This window comes from Delphinapterus leucas, chromosome 5 (genome assembly GCF_059928025.1).
Source record: "Delphinapterus leucas isolate spDelLeu-1000000601 "Yukka" chromosome 5, BTC_Dleu_Yukka2, whole genome shotgun sequence".
Classification (NCBI taxonomy): Eukaryota; Metazoa; Chordata; class Mammalia; order Artiodactyla; family Monodontidae; genus Delphinapterus; species Delphinapterus leucas.
Window position 1 is genome coordinate 111,656,456 of NC_143133.1, and position 22,948 is coordinate 111,679,403.

General features: G+C 39.6%; 1 protein-coding gene across 4 annotated transcripts in view; it reads left to right on the forward strand.

The window, feature by feature from the left end:
* SLC10A7 (solute carrier family 10 member 7) overlaps positions 1 to 22,948 on the forward strand; it is a 250,116-nt gene that overhangs the window by 189,738 nt on the left and 37,430 nt on the right. For 2 of the 4 annotated variants that reach the window (XM_022599742.3, XM_022599741.3), the window contains 4 exons: positions 1,882 to 1,965; positions 11,497 to 11,662; positions 12,806 to 12,857; positions 22,498 to 22,571. In XM_022599742.3, the coding sequence (XP_022455450.1) occupies positions 1,882 to 1,965; positions 11,497 to 11,662; positions 12,806 to 12,857; positions 22,498 to 22,571 (376 nt within the window). The remainder of the gene's footprint in view (positions 1 to 1,881; positions 1,966 to 11,496; positions 11,663 to 12,805; positions 12,858 to 22,497; positions 22,572 to 22,948) is intronic. The other 2 variants (XM_022599744.3, XM_022599743.3) reach the window with 1 other exon arrangement.

The window sequence follows — 22,948 nt, forward strand, 5'->3', positions numbered from 1 at the left end:
TCCTGGGATAAGCACTCGGCTGACAGAGGGAGTATAGCTTCATATGATTACTCATGAAAACATTTAAAAAATACATTAAATAACTTAATAAAGTTGAGATAAAAGGAGGAACAGAGATATGTGAGATCACCCATGAGATTTCAGGCAAGAGTTGAGACTTTTTACTTGAGGGTTATCACCTTGAACCCTACTGCCTATCCTCAAACATTGTGAACCCTATGGATAGAGCATTGAGTTGAATGTTTCTGAACTTTGTTCTTTAAAGTTTATTTTTCTAATTATCCAGTGTCTCAGTTTCTTTGTAAAATATATTTTTCCTTATTTCAGTCCTTGCCCCAGGAGCATCCTTAGGGTTAACATTTGTGGAGAGAATGTATTTGTTAAATACCTTGCACTTCAAGGACATCGTTGCTCTAATCATTAGCTTTTAATACTTTGGTTTTGACTAAAAAGAAATATCTAACAGCCATGTAACATTTAACACACCACAAATCCTGTGTGTTCTTCACCAGTTTCGTTTTTTCTGCTTGTATTTCTTTCGTTTATATTTGTTCTGGAGGAAAAGGCTAGAGGCGACACTTTTTGTGGGTGAAACTGACAGCCAGTGGTCAGTGTTGAAGGCAGTATTAAGTGGATGCAGGCCACTGATGGACAGGGCATACATTCTTGACCTCCTGAGTGCATATAGATTGGGGCCGAGGATGGGGGACAGAGTTTTATAAAATAGACCAGGGCATAGAAAAGATTTCGGTAAGCCAGTTCACACAGAAATCAGTGAAAACACTGGTCCCACATCACTTCATTCTGAGCTATGGACTTCACTTATCTAAATATTTGATATGTTTTATTTAATATTCTCTGCCCTCCATCATTACCGTCTCCGCATCTTTCACAAAAATTACTTTCCAAAAGATATTTCCAAGTTTAACTAAACTTAGGTAAATATGAAAACTGAGGTGTGGTCTGCAGGGGAAGGTGAAAGTAACTTCCAAGGGCCAGGGGGGATCGTCACTGATGGCTTGGGAGAACCTGTTTGCAGGAGGGACTCATGAAAGGGATAAACAACTGTGAAACAGGCTACTGTTTGTCCAGAAAGGAGATTTTGAAAAAAACATTAGAAAGTTAATAGGAAGACAGCAGGTCTTGGTAGTTGAGGTTAATGTGAGTGTTGATGTGTTCACAGAGAAACACTGCCTGGTGCTGCTGGCATCTTTATGAAGCTGAGACTGCAATCATTAGCAAAGAAAGAATCAAAAACTGAGGACAGAGTCAAAACGGGAATTCTGAGCAACGTTAAGACATACAAATTTAGGAGCGGTATATTGAAATTTTCAGTTGAAAAATAAGTTCCATTTCAGGATTTCCCATTTCCAAGATTTTGTTTAAGAATGAATTTTAAAGGATATGAGAATCATTGCCTTTGTTTTGGAGGAGTAGGAAAGTTAGAAACTATTTCATTTACATAAATACAAATATTATCTCGTTAATAAAATAATGAGACACACTTGTTTGTTTTAGGTATCTGCAGACGAGTGAAATAGAAATCACGTAAACTATGATTACAGGTGAAATATGCCATATGAGTACAGACAGTATGAACACAGAATGGCTTTACAATTCAGAAATGTATTTAATAAGAAGAAATTTAATTGCAAAACAGTAGTTATTTTTCTTCAATCTTAGTCTCCCAATAAAAGTTATATATTAAACTACTCAGTCTATTTTGTGCTAAATTTCAAAAATAAAAGTAACTTCACTTGCTCCTTGTATATAGCTACCAAGTTTTTGTGCATGTGAGAGAATTCATTTATTACACTAGTTAACAGCAGTATTGAGAACGGATTTAAAGTGATTCTAACTCCTCGTATTCTTGTTTTACAGCTTCACTCCTCCTCTTCTGTGCCTTTTACATCTATTTTTTCTCAGCTTTTTATGACTGTTGTGGTTCCCCTCATTATTGGACAGGTAAGGTCTCCAGTTCTCTCTGCTCTTTTCTTTATAGATCAAATTGTGAATTCTTATGTAACGTCAGGACAATCGAGAGAAAAGATAGAGGAAGAAACTCTAAGACTGTCCAACAGAAGGTTTCCTCAGCCGCAAAGGTCTCATCTTTTTATTTTTTTAATTAACATCAATCTGCTTTACAGATAGCTATATATAGGGACACCAGCGCACAATCTTGATGTTTAAAATTTATCTTCCCTTCTTTGTAGCTATGTAGCTAGCTTGGAAATGTCTAGCAGATCATTACCTTGATTTCTGATAAGGTCTCAGCAATTATGACCATTTGGGGGACAACCATCTGCATTTGACTGGCTTCTTCTCAGGCTCCTCCGATAGCAGTGATCGTAGTTGTGACCCTGTAGTTGATAAAATAAACATCTAATTCTATTAGCTCTTAAAATTAGACCTTAGAAAGTTTAGTTTCCCTTATCACTCTTACTGAATTAGACTCGCAGAAGAAATTCCTCAGTTCTTATAACAGGCTGATGATGCGCAGATAATTCAGTTATGAGCATACACAGATTCAAAAACAAGGTTGTCGTCGTTGTTTTCATCATAGGCAGCCACAGTAGCAGCGTACAGAGTTTCATGTACTGCTAAAGTGAGTGAGCCTTAGGAAAAGAGTACATTAGGATGGCGAAGAGCACAGATGTTGGGTTAAGAGCAACTAGACTGTAGCTCTTAGTTCTGCCTTTTATTTGCTGTGTGACCTTGGGCAAGTCGTTTAATCTCCTTAGCTCCAGGTTCATAATTTATCAAACTGTGTAATAATGGGACCTATCTTGAAGGGTTGTTGTGAGCGTCAAATGAAATATGATGCATGTAAAGTTTTTGTCCTCATAGAACCTGATAACAGGTAAGTGCTCTATAGTTTCATCATCATTTTCAAATTCCCTGTAGATACGAAACAGGAAGCAACTCTTTGAGGCCCTAACAATAAAAAATAGTGTGTGTATAGACGTGTAATATTTACATGCTGTCTTAGGTTTTCTGGGAAATCAACTCTGAGACAGAGGTTTCCATGCAGGAAGCTGAATGGGGGAGAACCCTTGGGATCAACACTTGGGAGAGTGGGACAAGTAGGACGGGGATGAAGGGGCCACAGCCTCAGGCTGGACCATCCCCTCAGAGGTGTCCTGCCTAAGACACGCGTGCCCGGTTTCTCTCCTCTTGTGCTGAGCAGTCATCAGATGCTGGCTTCCTTGCCCCTCCGTGGTATGTCCTTGGGTGAGTCTGCTCTCTTAGCAGCAGTTCCCAAAGAGGAAGTCAACTGAGATCTTTCAGTCAATCAACATGCCCTGCAGATATGGGAATAAGCATCTCATTACTGAAGAGATGGGTCTGGGGGGCACAACACAGCATCCACTATACATGCGCTATTTTTTTTTTTTAATTTTAGTTTTAGGAAAGGGTCTAAACTTACAGTAAAGGGGGAGGGTTTAAAAGCACTCAGAGAATACCATTTAATTAAATACAGGATAGTCCTTGAAAAAATATTCCCACAGTGCTGCTCACATAACAGGTATTCTGAATAAATCTTACGGCGTCTACCTCTCTAACTCTTTGCCCATTTCCTAAACTCTAGCCTTGGCTTTTTCTCAATTGCTGCTTAATTTTTCTGTTTAGAATGTCTTTCTACCCACCCTCCCACTGCAACTCATTGCTCATTGGGCTCTTTAATTCATACCTTCTTTGGACCACCTACCTGAAGTATGTTTCCCTTTTACTCTTTATTGTGGCACCTTGTTTGAGTCCTTTCTTGGCCCTTGTCACAATATATACTTATCTTTTGTTTGCTTGTTAACAGTTGGTCTCCCTCATTAGACGGTAAGCTTTATGAGTACAGGAACCACATTTGCTTTGTTTGCCATTACATAGGCACCCAATAAATACGTGTTGGGTGAGGGAGAGAGGGAGTGAATGCGTGAGAGGTCTGCGATCACTTAGGGAAATGCTGTGTCTTATAGAGGAACCTACCTGCCCTGCTCAGCTCTGGACAGTATTAGTTTAAACCCATGCTTATTCTCTTGGTTCTGAAATTAATTCCATATAATAACTCGGGGCTCACACATTCTTCTCTTAGTGGATCTCAGAAACAATCTCTCTTAATAATAAATGTTTGTCTTCAATTATATGGACAAAAAAATTTTGTCTACACTATTCAATGGATTTTTAAAATATATAGTGTTATATTATTTATGTAATTAAGACTATTTATCCAGAGAGAATAATGAATTGTTAGATAGCTTGCGTGCCCAGTAGTAAAGTATTACAGTAAATTATAAAGCAGTAAAGGTAGTCAAAAAGCAAGAGGGCTGGTTTTTAAAAAGTTCTCTAGTACCAAAGTACCCTCGTGGCTTTTTTCAAAGAGGAAACCTTTATGTTTGCAACCATTTACAAGGTAGATGTGTTTGCATCTACCTCTTATATTCTAGTCTTGGGAATTAACAGTCACACCCCTGGTCTCTCCCCCTAGAAGCCACCCTGCCGCCTAACGTCCTTACTCCCTCACATCCAGGCAGGCACTAAATGTCACCATTTCTGCCTCCAGAATCTTCCAGCTCTGGCATCTGCAGCCTCGTGCATGCCAGAGAGGGTGCCACACCGTCACCATCTCTTGTCTAAATTACTGCACCTCCCAACCCTGTCTCTCTGCTGGGAACCTCTTCCAGTCCCCATCTAATGTGTTCACCACTCCAGGGTAGTCCTAAAAAACAAACCAGATTATGTTATTCCTCTCCTTAGAAACTTCCCTCACGGTTCCCTGTTGCCCACTCCTCGTGTGGCCCACAAAGCCCCTCACAGTTTGACCCCAGCCTGTCCCCTCCCACCATCCCCTTCACACAGGCTCCTCTTCTGCCATGCGGTGTGCCCACTACCCCCTCACCCGACCGTGCCCCTTCACGGCTCCATGCCTTTTATCTCGTTGTTGCCATCGTTTCTGCCAGCAAACTTCTCTTCATTTCTGAAGACTCAAGACAGAGATGCCCTCTGATGTGCTCTGACTCTCTGGGCCTAGAGTAAACTCCAGTTCTCCCATCATACTTCACCCGTCGTATTTATCAGGAGAGACAGTAATGTACCCGTGAGCTTCCAGGAAGCGGAAACTCTATCATAAGTATATTTAATAGCATACTCAGTAGTTGGGTGTAAACTGTATAAAAACATTGGCTGAAGAAAACTTTGAACCTATCCCCTCAGTACCCCCAGCAGCCATTTTCCCTAGGTCTCCAGCTTCACTAGAGAGAAACATATGATTGGTTCTCATCTTGTTTTAAATTCATGACCCCAAATTTAAAATGTCATTCAGTACTTTGCAGATATCTCACTCTGCTTCCTCACAGGATTATTTCACCCTGTCCTCTATTTTCAAGTCCCTTTTTCTTCCCCTAACACTCTCCCACTTGCCCATTACCCTTGGATCTCACGGACTTTGCCTCTGTTTTCTGAAAGCAGCCAGCCTTGATGCTGCCTTAGAACCTTTGCACTGGCTGGTACTTCTGTTTGGAGCACCCTCTCACCTGTCACCTCCTCAGAAAGACCTTTCCTCGCCCTTCCTCCAGAGGCTACCCACTCAATCACTCATGTAGTATCCAGTTTAAACCTCTATTTGGTATGGATCATTGTCTGCTTCTCATTTATTTGTTGTTTTGCTTTTTATTTATCTCCTCAAACATGAGCTCCATGAGACCAGGGACCTTGTCCGCTCTTTTATCTCTGCTCATTTGTAATTGATTGACAGACCTAACTTTTGTGATGCAATCTTTGAAGCCCTCATTAGAAGTGCTCAGTGTACTATTTACTTCAGAGGAATTAGATTCCTGGCAACGTAGCCTCATTTCTCCACTGTAACCACATTATAGTTACAGTGCCACATTGTGAAAATAAACATCTCTATAGACTTTTATATGCATCTTTAAATGAGATTTTATTGTTACCCTTTAAATAAACAATGGGAACTAGAGGGAGAAGAAAAAGACCAGGAAGGGTGAGTTGAAAATATTTTCCATAATCTTTTAGTGATGATAAAACTTCATCATTCCATTTTTTATTTATATTTCTGAGAGTGGATTTTATTTTCTTTTTTTGTGTGTGTTTTCTCCAAACAGTACCTCTTTGGGGTTGAAATCATTATTGACTGACTGTGATGTGATGTGAGGTCCAGTTTGGTCTTTGCCACTGCTTGGCTATACACAGGACTCCTAGGCCTCACTTACCTCATTTGTAGGATGAGGAGTATATCTTCCAGCTTGAAGATGCTGTGACTCTGTGAGATTAGATTAGTCTTTCAATAGATGGTTGGGAGATTGTTGCTTCTGTCAATTCTAGAAAGAGATAAAATGTCTGTTATTGTGATATTTCTTCTCTTCCGATAAAGCCTTCACTATATCTCAGTGCTTGTGACACATACTTATTTTATGCATTAAATTTGAGAGATTTGTGAATAAATGTTAATGAAATTGAATTTCCAGCACCTTTGAAAACTATTTTTTAAAACAGCATGCTAAACCCCACTTTTCTTTCAATAAATTAATAGTAAAAAAAAAATATTATTTATCATTTATGCATTCTCTAGTCTTTCATTAGTGATTTGTTTCACAGTTTGAGATTGGCTTTTTGTATTAAATAATACCCAGCTAAATCTGCAGTTAATGTTCTTAATGCTAGTAAAATTTTGCATTTATAAAATTAGTTATGAACGGTTTTCATTGCTTCACTTGAATTGCTTTGAGAGAACAGTGACTTTCACATTATGCATTGGGATGTATTGCTGAACAGTGTTGTGAGAGAAACATCACCAAACTGGGACTTGGAAATAAGAAGAGCCATCATTTACCACGTACGGTCCCTGGTTCTAAAGCATTTTATATTTATTTAATTTCTTAGTCCTCACTACAACTACTATTATATCCATTTTAGAGATGAGGCATAGGGAAGTTAAGGAATTTGCCCAAGATGACAAAGTAAGAATCTCCAAAGTCTGTACCTTGAACCTCTACGCTATTATTCCCTCAGGAAATAGAGGTCAGAGTCCTGCTCATCCACCTGAATAGCTTTTTAACATTTATTCAAGCTGTTTGGGGTCTCTATGCCCTTATTTACAGCTGTAAACTGAGCAGGATAATACCTGCACGACCTCGCTCTTGAGAATGGAAGTAAATAATAGGGGGAAAGAATTTTTGAAAAGTGCAGTAGATGACGGGTGCTTCTTGTATTCATCTGTTATTATTGTTTCTACTTTTTTAGAAAGTGTACAGATATTATTTTGAATCTACTCAATATTTAATAAGCGTTACATAATTGGATTTGATATCATATCCCTTACTATACATTTCAACAGAATATTAATGAAGAAACAAAGCAGCTTATGAAAATGTATGGATTCAGTGGAATGGGGATAAAAATTGAAGATAACAAGAAAGAAGCAGACTCACGGATATAGACAACAAACAAGTGGTTACCAGTGGGGAGGAGGGAGGGGTAATATAGGGGAGGAGGAGAGGGAGGTGCAAGCTGCTGGGTGTAAGATGGGCTCAAGGATGTATTGTACAATACGGGGAATAGAGTCAATATTTTGTAATAACTGTAGATGGAAGGCAACCTTTAAAAATTGTATTAAAGTTTAAAAAGTGTTTTTAAATAAAAACAAATGAAAAAAATAATCTTAAAAAAATTGAAGCCGACTGAAGAAATTTTAAAATTCAGACTTAACATGAAAAATTATCCATTGTATATCCCCACTCAAAAATCGATTTATAAGTATAGAGACAGAGTACAAAGAAAAACATAAGAAAATACCCTGAAAAAGAAAATGAAGAAAACAAAATGATGGCTGTTACACTTCTCGCTTCTGCATATCAACCTTCTTCACCTAAGATGTGTTATTTTTCCAGGGGTTCAGCTTGGAGGTCATGCAGTAATTGACATGTCACTCAGCTTATTAGAAGTACAGGGATTCGAATTTTAGTTTCCCTTTAACCTTTCCTTGTGCTTAATTTAAAAAAAAGAAAATGAAAATGTAGAAGGTGAGACAATAAAATAAAAAGTTTCCTGAGGAGGATTTTTTTCCCCTTCTCTCTCCACAGGGAAAAGCAAAAAAGTCATTTAATTTTGAATGCTTGCGTTTCTGTGAGCTAGAGTTTAGAAGAAAGTCATTTTGGCTAGGAGGATGCAGGATTTGGAGCCTGTGTTTCTTGCCTATTGAAAGAATCCTAATATACTATGAGGCTTTGAGTACTTTGTAATGAAGAAAGAGGTAATAAGGTTGACTAAGTCAAATCACAGCTTATAAAGTTGATTGATGATTACAGATTTGTCTTGGTTTTTAAAATGGCTTTGACTTTCGAGTTACACCTCATTCATATTTATTTGTTTATTTTGTCAGAGGGCTCGATGGTAGTGGAAGAAGACGCTTTTATTGGGTGGGCCTAAAGGTTCATTCGGTTTTTTCTGTAAGATGGCTCTAGTAGCACTTAGTTGTCTTTAACTTCATTCGAAACAATTCTGTTAGATTGTATGTGACAGCTGTCATATCAACGTGCATTTAAAAAAAAAGACATCAAAATTGGTGAACTTTTGTGTAGCCATTTTAATATTGAAGATGGAAGAGAAAAAGCAACATTTTCAGCATATTATGCTTTATTATTTCAAGAAAGGTAAAAATGCAATTGAAACACAAAGAAAGATTTGTGCAGCGTATGGAGAAGGTGCTGTGACTGACCGAGCATGTCAAAAGTGGTTTGCGAAGTTTCGCGCTGGAGATTTCTCGCTGGACGATGCCCCATGGTCAGGTACACCAGTTGAAGTTGATAGCGATCAAGTCGAGATATTAATTGAGAACAATCAATGTTATACCACGTGGGAGATAGCCGACATACTCAAAATATCCAAATCAAGCACTGAAAATCATTTGCACCAGCTTGGTTATGTCCATCGCTTTGATGTTTGTGTTCAACATAAGTTAAGCGAAAAAAACCTTCTTGACCATATCTCCGCATGCAATTCTCTACTGAAATGTAATGAAAACATTCTGTTTTTGAAACAAATCGTGAGGGGCGATGAAAAGTGGATACTGTACAATAATGTGGAACGGAAGAGATCATGGGGCAAGCGAAATCAACCACCACCAAGCACACCAAAGGCCGGTATTCAATCAAAGAAGGTGATGTTGTGTATATGGTGGGATTGGAAGGGAGTCCTCTGTTATGAGCTCCTTCTGGAATACTGAGCGATTAATTCCAACAAGTACTGCTCCCAGTTAGACCAACTGAAAGCAGCACTTGATGAAAAGCGTCCAGAATTAGTCAACAGAAAACGTATAATCTTCCATCAGGATAATGCAAGACCGCATGATTCTTTGATGACCAGGCAAAAACTGTTACAGCTTGGCTGGGAAGTTCTGACTCATCCACCGTGTTCACCAGACATTGCACCTTTGGATTTCCATTTATTTCGGTGTTTACAAAATTCTCTTAATGGAAAACATTTCAATTTCCTGGAAGACTGTAGAAGACACCTGGAACACTTCTTTGCTCAAAAAGATAAAATGTTTTGGGAAGATGGAATTATGAAGTTGCCTGAAAAATGACAGAAGGTAGTGGAACAAAAGGGTGAATATGTTTTTCGATTAAGTTCTTTGAAAATGAAAACTGTGTCTTTTATTTTTACTTAGAAACCGAAGGTACTTTTTGGCCAACCCAATACTTTTGGAATTGGGATCATACATTCTATAACCTATTGCAAAGAGAGGACTTCTGTGTTTTTAACCATTATATATTAAAACAAAATTGGAGGACAGTATCAATTTCAATAACTCTGTGTAATTTCCATTTATTTTATTTCCTAAAGAAGTTGGGTTGCACTGAATTGGACCAATTACCAGCTTTATGCTACCAGAAACAACAGATTATGAAATGACCTTTTAAGTGAAGTCTCTGTAGCCTTCTATTAAGCAGCTACCCCCATGGTGACATATCCGAACATGGGACTATCTGGGTCCCTCAGGCACCAAAATTTGTGTGCTGATACGTCAGTCCATAATACTATGTGACAGAACTACTCTTATTTCTCTCTACCTCACTACATTTAAACTTTAAAGAAAGAAATGAACACTAGATAAGTTACTGTGGTTTCGGATCACTTGTGCAGAAACAAAACATGATTTTTTTATAAATTCACCTGTAACTTAAATTACAAGATCTACTTTTTCAAAATATTTAACCACTATTTATCTCTCTCTATAAAACCCTCGTTCTCCTCCCGCCCCACCCAACCTTCAAGGTGCTGCACCTATACTTCATACCAACTGGTCAGCTTTCTGCCAGGACACCCTTTTTCAACACTTGTTTTACTTACTGAGCACTTGAGATCGGAGGAGATCGATCCAATAGCCGTTTGTTCACAGGTTCTCTGGAGAGTCGTTTATTTATTCTTGAGTATCTGTGAAGGCATGCCTCATTGCGAATTAAGCCTTTTTAGTGACAGAGTGGAAGATGACAGAACCTCATCAGCCTTGTCAGGAGAAGTTCCCTGACCTCATTATTGCTAATGGATCATGGTAATTCAGCCTGTTGTGAAATCTCATGTTCAATTATGCAGGATAATGAGTGACTCAAAACTTAATGTCTCTCAACTCTAGTCTTCATTATCGGGTTTGTTCAGCTTCTTCCAAAAGCCAAAGGTTTTAAATAGAGTGGTTCACTTTTATATCCAGACTTAAGGTTATTGCCAGTGTTCAGGCTGTCCTGATTTGAAATATCTGACTTGATTTTAAAATATGAGAGGATTGCCATATAACTTCATATTTCACTCATCCTTTTGTAGGAAAGTTAGGACAGGTTTATTCATTTTTAAGTGTTAATTCTGGAATTCTAAAAGCATGCAAATGGCATTTGTCTTTGGATTCACAAAAACTCTAGATATTCAGAGTCTGAATTATTTAAACTCCCACAACACATGCACTTTTGCTTTTCAAGCATGAGTTATAATTTAATTAAAAACTTCTGGTGCATTGCTAGCATTTTAAATATTAATATGTTCCATGGATCATTTTCGATTATCTACTGTCTTGAAATTCTTGAAGATGTCAGACTGTTAAGATTCCCAAAGTTGCACTTGGAATTGTCCATCGAGGCAAAGGGGACTGTGATAATTACACACATCCATTAGGATCAGCAGAAGAGATAAACTTTGGGGAGGCTTAATGGGCATGTCTCAGTGACAGCTAGCAAAGAGCATTTGGCATGATTAAGGATGGATTTGAATGCAGTGGAAAATATACTGTCCTTATGGACACCAGTGGAAGTTGCACTACAAATGTTAAATTCCCCAGGAGAAGAGTGGTGTGGCAGGGAAGCTTTGAAATCCCCTATGGCCATCCTCCAAATTATTCTCTTTCCTTTATGTCTTTCTGCTGTCAGACTCACTTTGCAATGCCCCATTCAACTCCCTCCACATCTGAAAAGAGGCAAACTGTTGGTCTCTGTGTTTCAGATTGTCCGAAGATACATCAAGGACTGGCTTGAAAGAAAGAAGCCTCCTTTTGGTGCTGTCAGCAGCAGCGTGCTCCTCGTGATAATCTACACAACCTTCTGTGACACGTTCTCGAACCCAGATATCGACCTGGATAGATTCAGTCTTATTCTCATACTGTTCATAAGTAAGTTGGAAGGTGGGATACCCTTGCTATCTCCTCAGCCTCCTCAATAGCAAAGCCAAGCCATCTGTGGTCCCTAAATTCATTGCCAATATTCATTTGCTTAGAAAAGAATACTTCCTTTTGTGTTGCATGTACGGACTTAGTGACTTTATCGTATGGATCTGTTCTTTAGAAAGACATCAGTTATGCACTTATGACATAATCTCCTTTGTTTTTTATGTCTGATTTACAATAGTTGATGCCAGATGAAAGAAGCCATAATATCTGTCAAATTCAAATGCTAGATTGAGCACTTTTTTGCCAATTTATTTTATTGTAAATTGAAGCTAATCTTACCCTTTATTGTGAATTAAAAGTAGGATTTATAATCTATGGTACTGTCGTTTTCTAAGTATAGTAATTGGCTGCATTGGTTAAAATGTGACTATTTACATAATGTTTTCTATTCAAATATACCCAAAGTAATATCATTTCATTTTAAGAAGCAGCAGGCTATAAAATGCAAGTAACTGCTAGGGTTCAAAACTAACCTTTTGTTCTATTTACCCAGTAATACCAAAGACTACTTTGGTAATTATAATATCAAGGAATGTTTTGTTATTAAAATCAACATGAGTCATTCCAAAATATATGTTATATGCTACCACATTTATGCTATTTGCTATTATTCATAGTACAAACCAGCTCTTCCGAAATTGAACAAATAACCAAACTTTAAATCAAAGAGGGTTTTAGAGTTACCCCGAGTAGCAAGTATCATAGGTTATATCTGAGGATATCTTCACTAAGAACAAGTTGAGGGACTTCCCTGGTAGTCCAGTGGTTAAGACTCTACGCTTCCACTGCCGGGGGCCCAGGTGCGCTTTCACTGCAGGGGGCCCGGGGTTCGATCCCTGGTTGGAGAACTAAGATCCCGCATGCTGCGAGGCATGGAAAAATTAGAATAAAAAGAACAAGTTGAGTCCCACTAGTTTAAATGATTCTGTCAGTTTAGCAATGTGTGTGTGTTTCACTTATTCGTTTGTTTATTTTTCTATTTGAATTCCCATAAGTTTCAGATTAAACGAAGCATACCAGCAAGTATGCTACAGATACTGATTTTACATTGCTACTTTAGATTTAATCTTTTTGTTTTTTCTTCAGTCTGTTCCATTCAGCTGAGTTTTATGCTTTTAACATTCATCTTTTCAACGAGGTAAGTGATCTGGTATCTCTTGTTGTTAATTTCCTAATTGACGAATCATGCTCTTTACTTGGCTTCCAGGCCCCTACATTCTTCTACTTGGTCTCCTGTCTCCCGACTGTTGTATCTTGCTCCTGCCGCCCTCAAGTTGTAGAAGTTACCAAAGGATCTGTTCTTGGCCCGCGTTTCATTATTCACATTTTGTGCGGAGGCGGCCTCCTCCGTTCTGCTGGCTCGAGCTCTCAGCTTCCTGCTGATGAAGCCTAGAGCTTCCACTGCACTGTTTTCTGGAGCTCTGGCCCTGCTCGTCACTTACCATTTGGATATCTTCACCTGACTGTCTTAACAAGACCTCACACTCACCCGTGCTTTTTCCACTGCACTAAACTCAAAATATTCAAAATGGAATTAATCTTTTTCCCCAGTACTTCCTCTTTCTCTCATATTTTTTAATGGAACTACCATCCACGGAGTTACTCAGACTGGAATCCTTCACATTATTAGTTTTTCAATGTCTTGATCCTACCTCGGTGCTTTCCAAGCCTCTTCCCTAATTCAGGCTCTCGCTGCCTCTTTCTCCCTAGACTATTGCCATGCATGTCTTACTGTTATTCTTCATTTCCAGACTGAGCTTTTCTTGTGTATTTCATACTGCTTCCAATAACTCAGAGTCCTGATAATAGGTCTCCTGTTCAGAGACCTTCAATGGTCAGCCAGTGCCTGCAGAATGAGGTTCATTTTGGGGGGCTAAGTGAACCACTACTAGCATTCACACTATCTAAGCTTTAGGTTGAGGTAAAATCATTGCTGTTCCCTGGAAGAACCTCAAGCATTCTCATTTCTGTCCCTTGCTTAGGCTGACCCCATGTTAAAATTCGTCTCCATGTCCTAGTTCATCTTTCCTGTTCCTAAAGCCTCACTTCTTCCACCAGTATTATACGTTCAACAGATATGACTTAAGCCTTTGGTAGGAGAAAGTTACCACAGTGAATACCACAGATAATGATTTTGATCCTGTATGAGTTTATAGACTAGATATATGCATTGGTAACTGAGTGTTCTCTTAGTGTGACAGTAGCACAACCTGGAGTCAATTCAAAGAAGAAGGCACTCCCAAAGAGAGTGGCAGAACAAGACTCCATGGAGGAGATGGGATTTGACGTGAGTCATAAAGAATAGCTAATTATTCAGCAAACACAGATGCAAAGAGGGAGTTCTTGGAAGAAGAAATAGTAAAGCAAATGTAGACATGCAAACACACACACACACAAAGACCTGGTGGAACAATAGGAGTAGAGGAAAATTAAAAATAATAATAGTAACTGGAAAAGTAAGCTTGGGCCAGATTGTGAGGGCCTTGAATGCCAGGTGGCAATGAGCTGCCACAAGGGAAGGGGCCTGCGTTGTTTATGGGGCCTGAAATAGCGTCAGAGCGTGGATGGCTCAGGCCTCACATTAGGCACTTGGATCTTAGAGCACTTGCTGTAGCACGAGGCCAGTTGTAAACAGTCAATAAAAATTTATTGATTGGTGTAATTTGAAGCATTTTCCCAGGCTTGTGGTTGTGATTTATGAAGTAAGAGTAGAGCCTGGAGCCATTAAGTCACAGAGAAAATGTGACTTAATTGGGTAAGTCTGAGAGTAGGAGCTATTTTAATGTTCTTTTTGTAAATGGCTTGTTACGTCACCTTCGAAAAGATGTTTGCCTTCCGCTGGCTGTTTGTTTGCTGGTCCTTGTGGCCGAAGTAATCCTCAGACCCAGTCATCCTATCGTATCAGACTGTCAGTGACTGAAAAATTCCTTGAAAACCCAGAACAGCCACTACTGGGATTGCTGAAGGAGGGCTGGGGGAGGGGAGTATCACACCTAGTTGAATTCGAAGTGAGAATTGTCAGCATGGAGTAGGCTGGACTTTCACAAAGCCTTGTGGTTTTGAGGCCCTTCTATTCTGCCTTATTCTGCCTTCACTAAAGTTCTGTTGTGTTTTGAACTTGCTTGGCCCACTGCCAGACATGCCTGTTCTTTGGTAAACAACAGAATATGGAGTAGCTGTAATCGTGCTCCTGGGTAGTGGTTGTGTAGCCCCAAAATATGCCATTAAAATTTGGAGATGTTTCAATTAGACAAAATTTATGATTTTCACATTCTGTTTTCATGCTGGAAGACCCCATAGCACTTGAGGATTTTATTGGAGGAATGAAAAATACCAACATGTATTGACCCCTACCCTGTGCCAGGCACTGTGCTAGGGACTGTGCATATGTTATTTTGTGTGAGTCTGACAGCAAAAGACTAGGTTACTATGCGTTTTTGTTGCTATTTTACAGATGATGACCACGCTTCGAGTAGTTTAGGGACTTGCCTAAAATCAGATTTTAGTAGTTTAGTAACTTAGCCAAAATCAGATGGCAAAGACTGCACTTAGAACTGAAATTCATCTCCATTTGACATTTCCAAAAGAATTTACCCGTGCTTTTCCCACTGCACTAAACTACTTCAGTTAATTTTAATGTTCACAATCCTTGTTTTGGTTGGGGACTTTGTAGAGAGCATATAACTGGATTCTCCAAGTTCACACACACACACAAATTAGTCAAAGATACCGAGAGTTAGAACTAGGACCCATTGGTTTATTCTCTGAGTTCTTTTCTTTTCCTACTTTTTGTTCCTTCCTTCTTAAAATTAGTGAAATTGGCCTGTGGTGGGTTTTTTTCTTTTCTTTTACTTGCCAATTCAGTAAAGCTAAAACCAATCCAGATATCCAGAGACAAAAACCTCAACATAGAAATCAGTCTGTCTTTTTTTGTACAGCATGCCACTGACCTCTGATGGTGGAAGTTTAGCATAAACCAGGAGAGACCCAGCCTAGAAAATTCAACTTCCCTGCAACACTTGTTTACCTGGTTAATATTTCTTAGGTTTGCAGACCTGACATGTTATCATTGTGTAACATGTCATTGTGTCTGGCAGGGGAGCCTCTTCTACTTTGAGTATTTAAAATACATTTGAGAGTTGTTATTCTGTGTTCTCATTTATCTGTCCACAGAAGAGCATCAGGGTTAAAAATTCCAACTCTGGAGTCAGACAGACTCAAGTTTCAATCCTGTTTAATAACTTTGTAACTTTTGTCAGTTTCCTCATTGATAAAATGGAGATAGTAGTAGTACCTATCTCATAGGGTCATTTGGAGAATTAAATAATGCGCACATAAAGCCCTCAGCATAATACCTAGTATATAGTAAGTGCTCAAGAAATGTTAGCTACTGTAAAATATTTGCTATATCACAGTAGCGTATGTTATTTCAAAAACTAATTATGGAAGAGAGAGAATTAGCATTTCTAGTTTTGCAATATATTCTTTTGGACGTTTCTCTGTCACAGTTGCTAGGAATGGGGAGTTGATTCATCAAACCAAGAGTCCACTGTCCATAGTGACCTAAGCTTTCTGCAACTTTCAGAAGCTTCAAAGGTAGAATAAAAAAGTTGAAAAAGCTTAGAAAAATAAAGCAGTAATTGGGAGCCTTTTAAAAAAGTATATACAAGATAGTTTGGTAGATTGATAACTAGAGTAATAGAAACCTAGAGTATCCCTAGAGTGACAAAAGAAACTATTAAGAAAGGAAAAGGAAGAAAACAAATATAAAATTTGCATTAGGTGCTTTAGCCCTTATCAGTACATTTTCAACCAGATGTCTCATTCAGCCTCAGGCCATAGTCCTGGGAGGGAAGGAGGGTGACCTGGAGGGCAGGAGAGGGAGAAAGGGAGGGAAGGAGAGAAGAGGAGCTTTGTTATTCCTGGGAAGTCTCCTAGCCATTTCAGAGATGGGCCGACTAAGCCAGAGCTCTGGGTAACTTGTTTAGTGCCACACAGCTGGTGATAGACGAGGTCTCCTAAAACGAATAAAGACAAAAATGGGACCTAATGAAACTTAAAAGCTTCTGCACAGCAAAGGAAACTATAAACAAGATGAAAAGACAACCCTCAGAATGGGAGAAAATATTTGCAAACGAATCAACAAAGGATTAATCTCCAAAATATGTAAAGAGCTCATGCAGCTCAATATTAAAAAAAACAAACAATCAAAAAATGGGCAGAAGACCTAAATAGACATTTCTCCAAAGAAGACATACAGATGGCCAAGAGGCACATGAAAAGCTGCTCAACATCACTAACTATTACAGAAATGCAAGTCAAAATTACAATTAGGTATCACCTCACACCAGTTAGAATGGGCATCATCAGAAAATCTACAAACAACAAATGCTGGAGAGGGTGTGGAGAAAAGGGAACCCTCTTGCACTGTTGGTGGGAATGTAAATTGATACAGCCACTATGGAGAACGGTATGCAGGTTCCTCAAAAAACTAAAAATAGAATTACCATATGATCCAGCAATCCCAATACTGGGCATATACCCAGAGAAAACCATAATTCAAAAAGACACATGCAGCCCAATGTTCATTGCAGCACTAATTACAATAGCCAGGTCATGGAAGCAACCTAAATGCCCATCGACAGACGAATGGATAAAGGTGTGGTACATATATACAATGGAATATTACTCAACCATAAAAAGGAACGAAATTGGGTCATTTGTAGAGACGTGGATGGACCTAGAGACTGTCATACAGAGTGAAGTAAGTCAGAAAGAGAAAAACAAATATTGTATATTAGCGCATATATATAGAATCTAGAAAAATGGTACAGATGAACCGGTTTGCGAAGCAGAAATAGAAACAGATGTAGAGAACAAACGTATGGACACCAAGGGGGGAAAGCAGGGTGGGGGTGGGTGATGGGATGAACTGGGAGATTGGGATTGACATATATACACTAACATGTATAAAATAGATAACTAATAAGAAACTGCTGTATAAAAAAAATGAAATAAAATTTCAAAAAAAAGAAGATGAGAAGCCCAGGTAAAGATTTTTAAACCATGTTCTGTTATAAAAAAAAAAAAAAAGCCACACAGGTACAGAGGTTAACAAAGGAAAGTATTTCACGTGGAAGTTTCCCCCTGTAAAAACAGTGGGCTTAGACGGGACTATCTCAGAGGACCCTTTCTGCTCCACATTCTGTGATTCTGCTAGTAAAACCTTTTGACATGTTTTCCTTTGTGGGTACTCAAAGGAAGGCAAAATAAATATTATGTGGAAAACACTGAATGAAAGCTTTGTGAGAGAATAAAAAGACCAGTTGGGAAGAAAAGGAAATAAACATCTCGAGGGAAGCCAAAGTAATCAAAAGAATTATAAAAACAAGATAAAAAGAAAATCAATATTAAATAGAGATAAGGTAGAGTTCGAAAATAAATACTAATGCGATTCCTTTCAAGAATGTGAGCAGACACAGTAGAGATGATAATCACTGAAAATAATTATAGCCATTACCACTTAATATAATGTATGGGATACTTTGTTTCTCTGTGTGTTGTCACGACTTTTCACCATTTAACCACCCCTGAACAGAGCATGGGTGAGGGAGGGTTAGTTACCAGGATGGCTGCTCTCATCCACTAAATTGTGTGGTGATTTTGGTTATGGTTTTGAGTTTTTATAATGTTCTTCTCAGAAGGCAAACTTGTCTTCACAATTTGGGGCAGCCTCCTTATTAGCTGTGTGACTTGAGGCAACTGTGCTTCAAGATCCCTTTTCGGAAAAAACAAGACAAAAATACTGTTACCGTATAAGGCTGTTCTATGAAGAAAGAAGAACTGGATGCAAAGTGCTTAGAAAAGTGCTCAATAAATGTTGACTGCAGGGCTTCCCTGGTGGCGCAGTGGTTGGGAGTCCGCCTGCCGATGCAGGGGATGCGGGTTCATGCCCCGGTCCGGGAAGATCCCACATGCCGCGGAGCGGCTGGGCCCGTGAGGCATGGCTGCTGAGCCTGCGCGTCTGGAGCCTGTGCTCCGCAATGGGAGAGGCCACAGCAGTGAGAGGCCCATGTACTGCGAAAAAAAAAAAAAAAAGTTGACTGCAAATCAACTATACTTCAATTAAAAAAAAAAATATATATATATATATATACATATATGGGATAGAAAAAAATTTCTTTAATGTTTACTGCTATGGTTACTCACCATCCTTATCCTCTTCCTCCTTATCTTGGATGGAAGGTTAAGTGAGCACGTGCTCTGCTGGCTTCTCCAAGACCTGTGATGTGGAACAGTCTGTTACTGTAGACATAGAGTATAAGTCAGCCCTATTTAGGTGGAATATTGTTTTTAACCTCAAACATTCCATCTTTACGTCCTGATTCTCTCTCCCCACTGAAGGGCTTTGTGTCAGTAGGACCCTAGGGCAGTGTTCCAACCCACATTGTGTGGGCTTACCTTCGGTCTCCTTACCCCGGAGCAGAGGACAAGTAAGCATATCTTGCAAACATCCTCTTTCGCCACACTGGAAATGCTGCTCCAACATGGCAGCCAGCGCCAGATTAAATCAGAGCTTTCTTGGCCAGAGAGATCTAGACACATTAGAAATGGGTCAAGCAGAACAGCGTTCACCAAAGAAGAAGTGTACTGCCGGACTCCCTTGGAAGAAAACCAAACTGCCTAAATCCAGATGCAGCAACAACTGGTTACAAACAAGGGCAGCCGAAGCCCTCAAAGGCCTTTGCAGTGTTATTGACACCAGAGCATTGCCGGAGAAAGACCCCAGACTAGGCCAGCTGGCTCTGCCACGTGTTCCACAATCATAGCTGGGCATTCATTCCTGGAGACATTTTTTATTCATTGTGAATTGACCGTAGGTCATATTCCCCAGTCTGCTTATGTCAAGTTTTTCTCAGGCCTCAGTATTCCCTCAGACTTCTCTGTAGATGAATGAAGTGCCTCACGCTTTGCACAGAAAGTAAACTCTCTGATGTAGATTTCCTCCACTTTCTTATTCTCCACCTGAAGATTTTCTGTATTTTTCACTCACCTTGTCTTCTTTTGCTTCCAGCTCACAGACTCTCAGACTGTAGGACACTCTCCTCTCTGGCTAATCTCAGTCTCATCCTCTCAGGCCCCTTTGAGGATGTGGTTTCGTCCATTATTTCTACCTGCTGTATCATCACTTCCTATGTATAAACAGGTTCGTCTCCATGGCCCTTTTCTTCTCTTCACCAGATTTCTTGAAAACACAGCCCCCTTCACTACTGCAAATTCAGTAAACTTAAACCTCAACTCCTGGGTCTCCTGCCCAGACCCTACTGGGCTTCCTCTTCCATTCCTTATTTCCATTAATGCTTTCATACTTCTCTCAAAGATTCTAATTTCTCTTCAATCTCTCTTCTCTTAAGGCAACAATAACAATAAAAGTATAAACTAGCTTTTTTTTTTTCTTTTTTGCGGTACACGGGCCTCTCACTATTGTGGCCTCTCCCGTTGCGGAGCACAGGCTCCGGACGCGCAGGCTCAGCGGCCATGGCTCACGGGCCCAGCCACTCTGCGGCATGTGGGATCTTCCCAGACCGGGGCACGAACCCGTGTCCCCTGCATCGGCAGGCGGGCTCTCAACCACTGCGCCACCAGGGAAGCCCTAAACTAGCATTTTTAAACACTTGCTATGTGCCCAGTTCTTAACAGACATTGGCATTTATCCTCACAATGACCCTAAGAGGCAGACAGTATTATCCCCATTTTATATCTAAGCAAAAGGATGGTCTGGATTTAAATTCCAGTGTGTTTCCCACACGGCCTGTGCTCTTAAGCTGTCGGGAGGGAATATTTCGTAGAAGTTACCAGTTGACAAGTTCTTTTAATTCTATCTTCATGTCTCTTACCACCAGCTCCTGTACTCACTGTGATTCTTCAGGCCCTCATAGCTTTCTGCTCCCTGCCTGGGCTCATCAACTTAGCCTTATACTGGGCTGTGTGACTACTCTTCCTTAAGAACGGGTCTGACCATGCCATTCTACTGTCCCATGTCCTTCAGTAGTTCCCCTTATCCTATCTTATGGAGTCCACGCTCCTGGACGTGAGCGAGTGCCCCTGCACACAAGTCAGCCTGGAGAGTCTGCGCTTTGCCAACTGCCGCCTGCACTTGCATGCTTCCGTTCTGCTCTCCCTTACCTAAAATCCGCATCTGCGCATGTCTAAACCTGTTCTTTAAAGCCTAGCTCAATTGTAATTTCCTCCAAGAAGTTCTCTACAGGCTTCATCATCATCCCCTACCCCCCTGCCAAGCTTGAGATCATCCTCCCCTTCAGAACCAAAACATCCTCTCTAGAGACTCTCTCTCCCTTTCTCTCTCTTTCTTTCTTTCTTTCTCTCTCTCTCTCTCTGTCTCCCTCCCTCCTTCTCTTTCAACTGAGGTGAGACACCAAAAATTCAGTTTGGAAAGATGTTATAAAAAAAAAAAAAAAAAACGGCTGCAGGTAAGACTGGTTAGGAAGCATGAGCTTACATGATTTTTCAAAGGAGAGGAGACTAAAGGGCAATTTAAATATTCTCTTAACATATGTACAGAGGAGCAGGTGGTGGAGGAGAGGGTCCTGCTCCCCTCCAGTGAGTACATGACAAAGAAACAGGATGTGGGATCTGCTGAGGGAAGCTTTTTCTCCCAGTGAAAGTTGTATACAAGGATGAGGTTACTAAGGGAAACGGTGGGGTCTCTTTCTTTAGACATCCTTGACAATTGGTTATATCGTTACATCTACAACTATATGCATGCAGTCCGGTTCTAGAACATTTTTCCATTTGCTAGCCCTCTTGTCTGAGTTCAGGGCGGGAATGAACAGACTCACTATATCTTCAAACACTGATCGTGCAGGAAGGAATAGTTTCTAACATATCAAGGATGCAATAATAATACTTACATTTCTAACCTTTTTGGTTCCTGGTTCTCTAAATCTTTATGATCTAAAATAGGAAATCTGAATATGATATTCACCAGTACTGATCCCCATAACATTTAATGGATTTTGACTACGCAAGATTTTTTTTATCCTTAACATATTATATAACAATAAAAGAATGGCAGTTAAGCGCAGGCACAGGAGCCAGACTTGATTTAAATCCTGGCTCTGTCACGTCCTAGCTATGGGGTCCTGGGTAGGTTACATAACTTCTGTGTGCCTCAGTTTTCTCATCCGTAAATAATGATATTGTATTGCCTGCCTGATAGGGTTTTTGTCTTTATATGCAAAGACCTTAAGGGAACACCTGATACATAGTAACGGATAAAAATTGGTAATTTATTATTTTTACTAAAACATATGTTGTTAAACTTTTGTTCATACCGTGTATTTCTCAAAGGCCGTTGTTTGCTGCCAAAGGGATATGTTGCTCCTTGAGGGAAGCCTTTTTGAAATACATTAACTCTTTTCAAGCCACTGGGTTAAAATCAAGTGATAGCCTAGTGACTGAGCTAACTTTCCTTGCTGCGTGATTTTTGTAAAGTCTTGTGCCACAAGCTGATTACATATGTAATTTTAGAAGACCTCCACCACACATTTTTAAGACTGTCTCCTTTTCATGGATAAATGACTCAGAAATTATTCTCTAAAAAGAAATTTGGACATTTCTGTACGTTTGGGTATAGAATTACTTCTGTCACCAGGACTGATCAAAGGGATGTTAGCACAAAGGTAGGTACTACATTTGATTGAGGATGTATTAAATATGCTTTTTATTTGTAAAACACTTTTTTCTTTTGCCACTAGGAATAATTCAGGTTTCACACCAGCAGACACTGTGGCTGTCATGTTCTGTTCTACACACAAATCCCTCACATTGGGTAAGTGACCCACAGACTTAAAAACCAACCTAATATTACCCTCAGATAATTGCATCTTATGATTTTGAAATTCAAACAACTCTTCAAATTAAATGGAATGGGGGTATTTTCCGCTCTGGGACCTAAAGAACAATAGCAAAGTGAGGATGGGTCATAGCTTTGAAATACCATCACTGGATTGAACCCATTTTTGAGGGCCTAAATTTAATAGTGTAGGATTTAACTTTATTTGTAATCACGTATTCGATTCTCATCGAAGATTTTCAATGTAGAATGTTCATGTTAAAAGTCTGGGGGTGTGTAGTTGGGGGCGGGGGGTGCAATGAGCACAAACTTGGTTTTGGAAGGCTCTAGAGTGACCCCCTGGGAAATGTCAC